Source organism: Danio aesculapii, unplaced genomic scaffold, assembly GCF_903798145.1.
Source record: "Danio aesculapii unplaced genomic scaffold, fDanAes4.1, whole genome shotgun sequence".
Classification (NCBI taxonomy): Eukaryota; Metazoa; Chordata; class Actinopteri; order Cypriniformes; family Danionidae; genus Danio; species Danio aesculapii.
Genome location: NW_026613654.1, coordinates 32652 through 44758, shown reverse-complemented (window position 1 = coordinate 44758; position 12107 = coordinate 32652). Strand labels below are relative to the sequence as shown.

Below are 12107 nucleotides of genomic sequence, written 5' to 3'. Positions count from 1 at the left end.
CCTCCGCCTGCGACACACACACACACACGCACACACACACGCACACACACACAATCAAATTTAGTCACATCACATTTGTATTTTAGTAATAGTCAGTTGTATTGAAGCGTGTCGCTAATAATAGGGTTAGGGTTAATATTATGTTTGGCTTGTGAATCAGAGTTTAAATGCAGTGTGTGGCTTCAGATATTCACTTCTCTATTTTGGTGGGGCCAGTGAAAACTTTGGCAGGGCGAGTAAAAGTCTGAACCACCGGCCCGATCGGGTCAATAGAAAAATTCCTTAGCGTTGAACTCTGTGTCTGATAACACACCTTGGTGAGGGCCACGACTCTCTGCGCCAGCTCTGCCTCCACCTCGGGCAGCGTCTCGGCCTTACGGAGCGTCTGCTGGAGCTTCTGCTCCGCCAACTCCAGCCTCTCCTGCAGCTGACGGCTCTTCTCCTCCAGCTGCACACACACACACACACACACACACACACACACACACACACACACACACACACACAGATTAAATCTCTCACACACACACACACACACACACGTGAGTGATTCTCCAGATTAGTAACGAGTGTGCAGACCTGGCAGAGCAGCGAGTCCTTGTTGGCGATCTCGTTCTCCAGCTTGTCGTTGAGGTCGTGCACAGACGTGGCTTCCCTCTGAGCCGACAGGTAGCGCTTCTCCAGCGTGGTGATGCGCTCCTCCATATCATCCTTCTGCGCCAGAGACTGACCACAACAACACGCACACACACACACACACACACAGTTATTCCACATATACAGGTACAATCCTCACTCTGCAAGTGGCTCATGATGCACTGCTAACTGCTGCTCTTATTGAGAGTTTCTGTCTCATTTCTTGTCCAGATATCTCCAAACCCCTAACTCAGTCAGCATTTTCTAGACCAGCAGTAAATATAGGGTTGTGTTCAGAAATACTGAGTCAAATGGCCCGTTTCCACTGAGTGGTACGGTACGGTTCGGTTTGGTTTGGTACGCTTTTGTGGCCGTTTCCACTGTCAAAAAGCGTACCGAACCGAACCGTACCGTACCGTACCACTTTTTCGGCACCCTTTCGAAAGGGTACCAAAGACGAGAAAGGGTACCAAAAGGCGGAGCTAGACGCGCAGCTGAACGCTATTGGTTTACAGAGATACGTCATTCGCCTACGCAACAAGCCAGAATGAAAACAAAAAACCCGCCATGTTTGAAATACACAGCCGACGAGCCGAGACATTACAGCGGAATGATTTATACATATAATAACGAGCCATGGTCGACCTGGGCTCAAACAAACCTTGTCGTCGTCTTGATAAACAGCCACAAAGCCAAGAAGAAGAGCAGATTTACCCTGTGCCCCGTAGTTTTTTACGAGGCAGTCTGAGGCGCGAGCGGTTTCACTTTCTTGCTAGCGTTCGCGCGCGTCTCTAACATTATATCTGAAATAACATACTTCTAGAGCTGATGATAATAACCTGCGCTTGATTATTGACGTGCTTTTAAAACCCGATCCTGTCAGACACTGACAAATGCGAGAGTGAAGCGTGAAGAAACAAAGGAGAAGCCGGAAAAAAGGAGCACATTATTTCTCAGCAAACATGAACAAAATGCCATGATTAACTAACTTATTATCTTCACATTTTGGACTAATATGAACTCAGATTGACGGAATTACTGTCTAACAGAGGCTACATGTGCTGCGGAAGATTACAGACACAGATGAGAGGTTTTCACTGACTAGGCTATAATTTGTATTGTTTTGAACCTAAATACGGACGAAAATGTCTGCTGTGTGTAGTTCTTCTGTAGTTGGTAACATTTCGGAGACTGTAAGGGGCTGTTTGTGTTTATATATGTTCATTTATTTAGTTATTTAATATAATTACAGACGTTACAGTAGGCTGTTTCGCATTGTCATTGATCTGCAGTTATAATCAACTCATGTTCATAGAAAAATTACTAATAAACATTTCTACACAAGTATTGATGTGTATGAAGCATCTGTTTTGTGAGAAGAGCTTCTCATATGATATGTAAGTGACCCGTACAGCTTTATTGTAGACATTTCCTCCAGCGAGAATGACGTCGACTGAAACTGTCTGTCATACACCACGCCCACCAAAAGGGTACCCTTGTTAGTGGAAACGCAAGCCTGATAAAGGTGACCCGTACCAAACCGAACCAAACCGTACCGTACCGGTCAGTGGAAACGAGCCAAAAATGAAGAGAGTTTCTCCAACAATAGGGGAAGAAATAAATCCTAAATCAAAGCACAAGCCAGATGATTTTGCTTCCCCTATCAGCAGATGACATGATGAGAAGGTTCAGATATTTGGACTAGAAACTCAGTTAGAATAGTGTGTGTGTGTGTGTGTGTGTGTGTGCGTGCGCGCACCTCTCGCAGGTCCCTCTGCAGTCGGCTGTTGGCGTCTTCACTCTTGATGAGGTCTCTGCGGGCCGTGTCCAGATCCTCCTCCAGCTCAGACTCTCTGCTGATCAGAGACGCCACTCGCTCCTTCAGCAGCAGCAGCTCTTTACTCTGACGCTCCATCAGCTCCTGCAGATCCCCGTCAGACACACTGCCCGCATCCAGAGCCATGGACACATCTGAGAGACGCTGCTGACACACACACACACACACACACACACACACACACACACACACACACACACACACACACACACACTTATATTAACACACAAACATGCAAGAATGTGTAAACATGCAAACATCCATACACACATGAACACACACATCATTTACAACAGCAAAAGGCTGCTGTGTGTGTGTGTGTGTGTGTGTGTGTGTGTGTGTGTGTGTGTGCAACTCGATTCGGTGGAAGCAAACACTTATTATTCCAGTAATGAAAGTAAAATATATTCCTGTATGAGTCTGTGGCATCATAGTGGCACAGTGGGTAGCACAATCGCCTCACAGCAAGAAGGTCGCTGGTTCGAGTCTCGGCTGGGTCAGTGTGTGTTTCTGTGTGGAGTTTGCATGTTCTCCCCGTGTTGGTGTGGGTTTCCTCCGGGTGCTCCGGTTTCCCCCACAGTCCAAACACATGCGCTATAGGGGAACTGATCAACTAAACTGGCCGTAGTGTATGAGTGTGTGTGTGTGTGAATGAGTGTGTATGGGTGTTTCCCAGTACTGGGTTGCATCTGGAAGGGTATTCCCTGTGTAAAACATATGCTGGCTAAGTTGGCGGTTCATTCCGCTGTGGTGACCCCTGGTGAATAGAGATCAAGCTGAAATTAAACATGTGAGTTTAACAGAGCGGTGTGTGAGGGCTGAACTCATATATGCTGAGCTCTGTATATATGACAATAGAGTCATCTGAATCAATCATGCACAGTGACTCGTTCACTTCATCTGTTTTAATGACTCTGATCTGCTTTTCATTTCTTCAAGATCTCCTGAATCCCTGAAGACACGAGCGCAGGCACACACTCAGCAGAGTAATACTCATAATCACACCCAAACGGTGCTCCTGTGAGCGTCACACACCCCGACTGCAGACGCCCGAGATCAGTCATGCTGAGAGCCAGGTGTGTGTTCTGGATCATGGAACACAGCGGAATGAGCTGATCCACAACTGCTCATCCGACAGGTCCGTTTGGGTTTCATCATCATGATTTCATCGTTATGGGTGTGTGTGTGTGTGTGTGTGTGTGTGTGTGTGTGTGTGTGTGTGTGTGTGTGTGTAAGAGAAGAGGAGTGTTTACCTTGCCGTTAGCGTTTGGTGTGGCGTCAGAGCTGTGGTTGATTTCTGCTGATGCGTCAATAATCAGCTTCTTCTGACTGTTCTGCTCCTTCATGAACATAAGCTGCGCACACACACACACACACACACACTCAGAAAAGAGAGGGGGTGCTGTGGCTGTACTGCAGTGTGTGTGTGTGTGTGTGTGTGTGTGTGCGCATGTGTAATGTATATATATGTGAAGTGTATGTGTAAAGTGTGCATGTGTGTGTATATATGTGCTAGTGTGTGTGTGTGTGTGTGTGTGTGTGTGTGTGTGTATAAAGTGTGCATTTGTTTGCGTGTATATGAGCTAGTGTGTGTGTCCATGTAGGTAAGAGTGTGCATATTTGTGTGTGTGTGTGTGTGTGTAGTGTGTGTGCATGTGTAAAGTATATATATGTGAAGTGTATGTGTAAAGTGTGCATGTGTGTGTGTATATGTGCTAGTGTGCCTGTTCATGTAGGTAAGAGTGTGCATGTGTGTGTGTGTGTGTGTGTGTGTAGTGTGTGTGCATGTGTAAAGTATATATATGTGAAGTGTATGTGTAAAGTGTGCATGTGTGTGTATATGTGCTAGTGTGCCTGTTCATGTAGGTAAGAGTGTCATCTGTGTGTGTGTGTGTGTGTGTGTGTGTGTGTGTGTGTGTGTGTGTGTTCTGACCTCTTTGTGTGAGGCCGTCAGCTGCTCCTCCAGAATGCTGCATCTCTCCAGAGCCACACGCAGACGCTCGCGCACCTGATCAAACACACAACACACATGAAGTGACACTCTCAGAAACACACACGCAAGCACGTACACACACACACACACACACACACACACCTTCTCATCCAGGGCCTTGTGATGCTCGAAGAGGGATTTGAGGGCTTTGAGCACCTCCACCTCGCTGGAGACGCCGGCGGGAGACTGAGCCTGCCGCTTCACCACCGTCATCCTGAGGGAGCGCTCATGCCGAGACACCAGACACTCCAGATGCTCCAACAGCAGCTGATGGACACACACACACACACACACACACACACACACACACACACACACCATCATTACAGGGTCTGTTCACACAAACATTTCAATTCTGTCCTCATTTACTGCATTCAAAACTTCAGGAGTTTCTTTCCTCTGTGGAACACAAAGGAAGATACTTTGAAGAATGCTGGAAACCGGTAACCATTGACTTCCAGTGTTTGTTTTTCCAACTAAGTCAATGGTTACAGGTTTCCAGCAGTGCGAGAGAAAGAGAGCGAGTGTGTCTGAGTTTGTGACTCCGTGTGTTTGCGTGTGTGTGTGTGTGTGTGTGTGTGTGTGTGTGTACTCACGCGTGTGTTGTTCCTCTCGGCCTTCAGCTCTGCAATCTCCTCCTCTCGCTCCAGTAGCTGCTCTCGACACATGTTCACTTCCTTTGTCAGAGCAGCAAACTCCTTCAGTGCAGAAAACACAACACACACACACACACACACGCACACACAGATGAGGACTCATCTAACCATTTCATTTCCCATCGGTTTACAAGAACAACATTTTCACTTCCTGTAAACCCATCAGTGATGATCAGTAATAAAGACAGGATCCACTGCAGCTCGATTAACTCCTCCATAATGAGTGAGTGAGTGAGTGAATGAGTGAGTGAGTGAGTCTGTGAATGAATGAATGAGTGAGTAAGTGAGTGAGTGAGTGCTCCACCTGTGGCAGTGCGCTGTTCAGCTGTCTCTGCAGTGAGTGAGTGAGTGAGTGAGTGAGTGAGTGAGTGAGTGAGTGAGTGAGTGAGTGCTCCACCTGTGGCAGTGCGCTGTTCAGCTGTCTCTGCAGTGAGTGAGTGAGTGAGTGAGTGAGTGAGTGAGTGAGTGAGTGAGTGCTCCACCTGTGGCAGTGCGCTGTTCAGCTGTCTCTGCAGTGAGTGAGTGAGTGAGTGAGTGAGTGAGTGAGTGAGTGCTCCACCTGTGGCAGTGCGCTATTCAGCTGTCTCTGCAGTGAGTGAGTGAGTGAGTGAGTGAGTGAGTGCTCCACCTGTGGCAGTGCGCTGTTCAGCTGTCTCTGCAGTGAGTGAGTGAGTGAGTGAGTGAGTGAGTGAGTGAGTGAGTGAGTGAGTGAGTGAGTGCTCCACCTGTGGCAGTGCGCTGTTCAGCTGTCTCTGCAGTGTGTGAGTGAGTGAGTGAGTGAGTGAATGAATGAGTGAGTGAATGAGTGAGTGAGTGAGTGAGTGCTCCACCTGTGGCAGTGCGCTGTTCAGCTGTCTCTGCAGTGAGTGAGTGAGTGAGTGAGTGAGTGAGTGAGTGAGTGAGTGAGTGAGTGAGTGGATGCTCCACCTGTGGCAGTGCGCTGTTCAGCTGTCTCTGCAGTGAGTGAGTGAGTGAGTGAGTGAGTGAGTGAGTGAGTGCTCCACCTGTGGCAGTGCGCTGTTCAGCTGTCTCTGCAGTGAGTGAGTGAGTGAGTGAGTGAGTGAGTGAGTGAATGAGTGAGTGAGTGAGTGAGTGAGTGGATGCTCCACCTGTGGCAGTGCGCTGTTCAGCTGTCTCTGCAGTGAGTAAGTGAGTGAGTGAGTGAGTGAGTGAGTGAGTGAGTGAATGAGTGAGTGAGTGAGTGAGTGAGTGAGTGAGTGGATGCTCCACCTGTGGCAGTGCGCTGTTCAGCTGTCTCTGCAGTGAGTGAGTGAGTGAGTGAGTGAGTGAGTGAGTGAGTGAGTGCTCCACCTGTGGCAGTGCGCTGTTCAGCTGTCTCTGCAGTGAGTGAGTGAGTGAGTGAGTGAGTGAATGAATGAGTGAGTGAATGAGTGAGTGAGTGAGTGAGTGAGTGGATGCTCCACCTGTGGCAGTGCGCTGTTCAGCTGTCTCTGCAGTGAGTGGGTAAGTGAGTGAGTGAGTGAGTGAGTGAGTGAGTGAGTGCTCCACCTGTGGCAGTGCGCTGTTCAGCTGTCTCTGCAGTGAGTCTCTCTCGTGGCTGATCTCGTGGAGTTTGCTCTGGGCCACACACAGGTTCTCCTGTGTTTCCCGCAGTGTGTCCAGCAGCCGGTCTCGCTCCTCCAGCATCGACACCATCAGAGACTCAAAGTGGCCCTCAGAGTCCGCCTGCACTGGGGACCCGGAGCCCAGAGCCCCGCCCGCACTGCAGACCTCTGCCTCACTGATGGTGGGCATCACCTCGCACATCATCTGCACACACACACACACACACGCACACACACACTATACTTAATATAATACTTATAATGGCCACAGTCGTATCACCCTGCTGCCCAAGACCGGTCACTCACTTAATCTAAGCAGGGCTGAGCCCGGTCAGTACCTGGATGGGAGACCACATGGGACAACTAGGTTGGTGTTGGCAGTGGTGTTAGTGAGGTCAGCAGGGGGCGCTCAACCTGTGGTCTGTGTGAGTCCTAATGCCCCAGTATAGTGAAGGGGACACTAAACTGTCAGTGAGCAGTCTTTCAGATGAGACGTTAAACTGAGCTCCTGACTCTCTGTGCTCATTAATAACCCCATGGCACTTCTGGTAAAGAGTAGGGGTGTAACCCTGGTGTCCTGGCCAAATTCCCTCCATTGGCCCTTACCGATCATGGCCTCCCAATCATCCCCATCCACCGAATTGGCTGCATCACTGTCTCTCCACTCCACCAACAGCTGGTGCCGTTGTCCTGTGGCTGCACTCACACCATCCAAGTGTAGCTGCACACTGGTGGAGGTGTGGAGAGACTTCCCTCATGATCGTGAAGTGCTTTGGGTGTATGGCCTTACATATTAAATGCGCTATATTAATGCGCTATATAAATACACATTACTTTCCTGCTTCATTATTTTACAGAGTCACTCTTTTTTATCTATTAGACATCGATTTGTTCAATATTCATGTGTTGGACTGGCAGACCATAGCGGTTCCCATCCAAACTTTTAATTTTATTTACAGAAGATCAGACTAGATCAGACGAACAACAGACAGAAGATCAGACCAGATCAGACGAACAACAGACAGAAGATCAGACCAGATCAGATGAACAACAGACAGATAATCAGACCAGATGAACAACAGACAGATAATCAGACCAGATGAACTACACCCAAAAGATCAGACCAAATCAAATGAGAAACAGACAGAAGATCAGACCAGATCAGATGAATAACAGACAGAAGATCAGACCAGATCAGATGAATAAGAGACAGAAGATCAGACAAGATCAGATCAACAACAGACAGAAGATCAGACCAGATCAGATGAACAACAGACAGAAGATCAGACCAGATCAGATGAACAACAGACAGAAGATCAGACCAGATCAGATGAACAACAGACAGAAGATCAGACCAGATCAGATGAACAACAGACAGAAGATCAGACCAGATCAGATGAATAACAGACAGAAGATCAGACCAGATCAGATGAATAAGAGACAGAAGATCAGACAAGATCAGATGAACAACAGACAGAAGATCAGACCAGATCAGATGAACAACAGACAGAAGATCAGACCAGATCAGATGAACAACAGACAGAAGATCAGACCAGATCAGATGAACAACAGACAGAAGATCAGACCAGATCAGATGAATAACAGACAGAAGATCAGACCAGATCAGATGAATAAGAGACAGAAGATCAGACAAGATCAGATGAACAACAGACAGAAGATCAGACCAGATCAGATGAACAACAGACAGAAGATCAGACCAGATCAGACGAACAACAGACAGAAGATCAGACCAGATCAGACGAACAACAGACAGAAGATCAGATCAGATCAGATGAACAAGAGACAGAAGATCAGACCAGATCAGATGAATAAGAGACAGAAGATCAGACCAGATCAGACGAACAACAGACAGAAGATCAGACCAGATCAGACGAACAACAGACAGAAGATCAGACCAGATCAGACGAACAACAGACAGAAGATCAGACCAGATCAGACGAACAACAGACAGAAGATCAGACCAGATCAGACGAACAACAGACAGAAGATCAGACCAGATCAGACGAACAACAGACAGAAGATCAGACCAGATCAGACGAACAACAGACAGATGATCAGACCAGATGAACAACAGACAGATAATCAGACCAGATGAACAACAGACAGATAATCTGACCAGATGAACTACACCCAAAAGATCAGACCAGATCAAATGAGAAACAGACAGAAGATCAGACCAGATCAGATGAATAACAGACAGAAGATCAGACCAGATCAGATGAATAAGAGACAGAAGATCAGACAAGATCAGATCAACAACAGACAGAAGATCAGACCAGATCAGATGAACAACAGACAGAAGATCAGACCAGATCAGACGAACAACAGACAGAAGATCAGACCAGATCAGACGAACAACAGACAGATGATCAGACCAGATGAACAACAGACAGATGATCAGACCAGATGAACAACAGACAGATAATCTGACCAGATGAACTACACCCAAAAGATCAGACCAGATCAAATGAGAAACAGACAGAAGATCAGACCAGATCAGATGAATAACAGACAGAAGATCAGACCAGATCAGATGAATAAGAGACAGAAGATCAGACAAGATCAGATCAACAACAGACAGAAGATCAGACCAGATCAGATGAACAACAGACAGAAGATCAGACCAGATCAGATGAACAACAGACAGAAGATCAGACCAGATCAGATGAACAACAGACAGAAGATCAGACCAGATCAGATGAACAACAGACAGAAGATCAGACCAGATCAGATGAATAACAGACAGAAGATCAGACCAGATCAGATGAATAAGAGACAGAAGATCAGACAAGATCAGATGAACAACAGACAGAAGATCAGACCAGATCAGATGAACAACAGACAGAAGATCAGACCAGATCAGATGAATAACAGACAGAAGATCAGACCAGATCAGATGAATAAGAGACAGAAGATCAGACAAGATCAGATGAACAACAGACAGAAGATCAGACCAGATCAGATGAACAACAGACAGAAGATCAGACCAGATCAGATGAACAACAGAAAGAAGATCAGACCAGATCAGATGAACAACAGACAGAAGATCAGACCAGATCAGATGAATAAGAGACAGAAGATCAGACCAGATCAGATGAATAAGAGACAGAAGATCAGACAAGATCAGATGAACAACAGACAGAAGATCAGACCAGATCAGATGAACAACAGACAGAAGATCAGACCAGATCAGATGAACAACAGACAGAAGATCAGACCAGATCAGATGAACAACAGAAAGAAGATCAGACCAGATCAGATGAATAACAGACAGAAGATCAGACCAGATCAGATGAATAAGAGACAGAAGATCAGACCAGATCAGATGAATAACAGACAGAAGATCAGACCAGATCAGATGAATAAGAGACAGAAGATCAGACAAGATCAGATGAACAACAGACAGAAGATCAGACCAGATCAGATGAATAACAGACAGAAGATCGGACCAGATCAGATGAGAAACAGACAGAAGATCAAACCAGATCAGATGGATAACAAACAGAAGATCAGACCAGATCAGATGGATAAGAGACAGAAGATCAGACCAGATTAGACTAGATGAGCTACAGACAGAAGATCAGACAGGAGATGAGATTGCTATAACACAGACTCAGATGAGTACAGTGGTTTATTTACCTTGATTATCTGCAGGACTTCTGTCTCCTCTTCTCGGTTGTGTCCAGTTCAATCACAGCTAACACATTTAAAAGATCAACTATGACGCTAACTGTTCGTCAAGCCATCAAACTCGACAGCATGAGTCAAATGAGTCCCCTGTCACTTTAAAGAAAGAGATCTGACGAAAATGAGCAGGGAAAATAATAAAGAAAAATTAGGAAAATAACCGAGGCCTTCATAAAGAGTGAGAAACATCACTCATGACTAGAGACCCGAGTCTTAAGTGATGGAGAAGACATCACTGATCAATAAAAGACTTCCATCGTACTCTCATGAATATTCATACTCTCAAATACACATATAAATCACATAAATACTAAAATACTCATATATAAATAAACTCCAACAGCGGCCTGCGCTAGTTAGCATTAGCAGCTAAAGTAGGAATAATCTCAAATATCCTCGTTTCAGCCCAGGAATAAAAGAGTTTCGCGTTTAAAATCAACAGTTAAAACCGGCGCTCAGCGACGTGTTGCTTTATGGAAATATGAATAAAGGAAACGCGTTTATTGGTGTCAATTATTCTGACGCGTCACCATCTGATCCATGAGGAAAAACACCGGGATAAAAGTACAAATCCACCACTTTAAAAGCCCAAAGCGACCTTTAAACGATACTAGCCGCAAATAAAGTCTTTCGACGGCCGGTCTGACCTCAGAAAACAATAATTAATGGATAAAAAAGAGTTAAAACAAAAATTAACAGCGAGGTTAGAGTTTGTCGCTGCTCCAGTTTCCTGCGCTCGCGAGAGGTCAGGACGCGCTGACGTCACGACGCATCCAGAAATCCAGACGGGAAGACGGTTTCACGATAATAAACACTCCCAATCCAAATTCACGCTGATTTTATCGGATTGTCGCGAATATTCTGCTTTTTATTCTCGTGCCTTGTGTGAATATTGCTTAAATTGTGTTTGTAGACTTCATGAATACATTTAATGAACCCTAGAGGGCGCAGGAGCGACTTAAGTCTGTGTTTATATGTGCTTTATCATTAGTGCCATTGGGGATAAATGTAGGATTCATTTTAGATTGCCGTATCATTTTAATCACAGACGCATTCATATCATCGATCTTATTCTGTACTATTTAAAATCATATATAATCTTACTGGATATATTGTGTTGTTCTCCAGTTTCTTTTAAATAAATCAGTGATTCACTTGTTCTCTGTTAATAATAATTAATAATAATCATAATCAAAAGCTCTGAAAAATGTCATTGTCATTGACATCTGGGTCAGTAACAACCCACATTTATGATTTTATAATAAATGCTGCAGCGTTTCTGAACCATACTATAATCAAGTGTATTATGCTGTATATTATAATATTTACAACATTTCTGTTACTGAATGCTCCAGCATACTGTACTGACTATAGTGAACAGATAAACTGTACTGTAGTATATTCTACATCATGTTACTACAGTAAACGGTGTGCTGTTGTATAATTTAGTTTTAAAATAAAATACTCTGTAGAAATGTGCATATAGTGATATAGTTGTTGTATTACCATCGCAACTATGGAGTTTTTACTAATGCTAACTCTTTTTTTTTAGGATTTATTTTTGGCCTTCATTAGATATGGACAGAAGTCAGGCAGGAAGTGAAGTGGAGAGAGAGAGAGAGGATAGAGTTGAGAAATGTCCTCGAGCCAGGATTCGAACTCGGCACACTATGTTGGCACACTAACCACGAGGCTATTGCCAATGGTGTAAA

At 45.2% G+C, this 12107-nt stretch overlaps 1 protein-coding gene across 8 annotated transcripts in view; it reads right to left on the bottom strand.

Annotated features, from left to right (window-relative positions):
• Nucleotides 1-11135, bottom strand: part of ppfia1 (PTPRF interacting protein alpha 1) — a 24377-nt gene extending 13242 nt beyond the window's left edge. For 4 of the 8 annotated variants that reach the window (XM_056452493.1, XM_056452496.1, XM_056452495.1 and 1 more), the window contains exons 1-10: nt 10348-11135; nt 6632-6892; nt 5063-5164; nt 4569-4733; nt 4407-4481; nt 3727-3828; nt 2396-2620; nt 580-726; nt 314-448; nt 1-7 (exon numbers count right to left, since the gene is read on the bottom strand). The exon at nt 1-7 is cut by the window's left edge and continues 77 nt beyond it. In XM_056452493.1, coding sequence (XP_056308468.1) covers nt 1-7; nt 314-448; nt 580-726; nt 2396-2620; nt 3727-3828; nt 4407-4481; nt 4569-4733; nt 5063-5164; nt 6632-6892 — 1219 coding nt within the window. In that variant the 5' untranslated portion in view covers nt 10348-11135. Of the gene's footprint in view, nt 8-313; nt 449-579; nt 727-2395; nt 2621-3726; nt 3829-4406; nt 4482-4568; nt 4734-5062; nt 5165-5426; nt 5459-6631; nt 6893-10347 lie in introns of those variants that run through there. The other 4 variants (XM_056452494.1, XM_056452500.1, XM_056452501.1 and 1 more) reach the window with 2 other exon arrangements.
• Nucleotides 11136-12107: the final 972 nt, after the last annotated feature.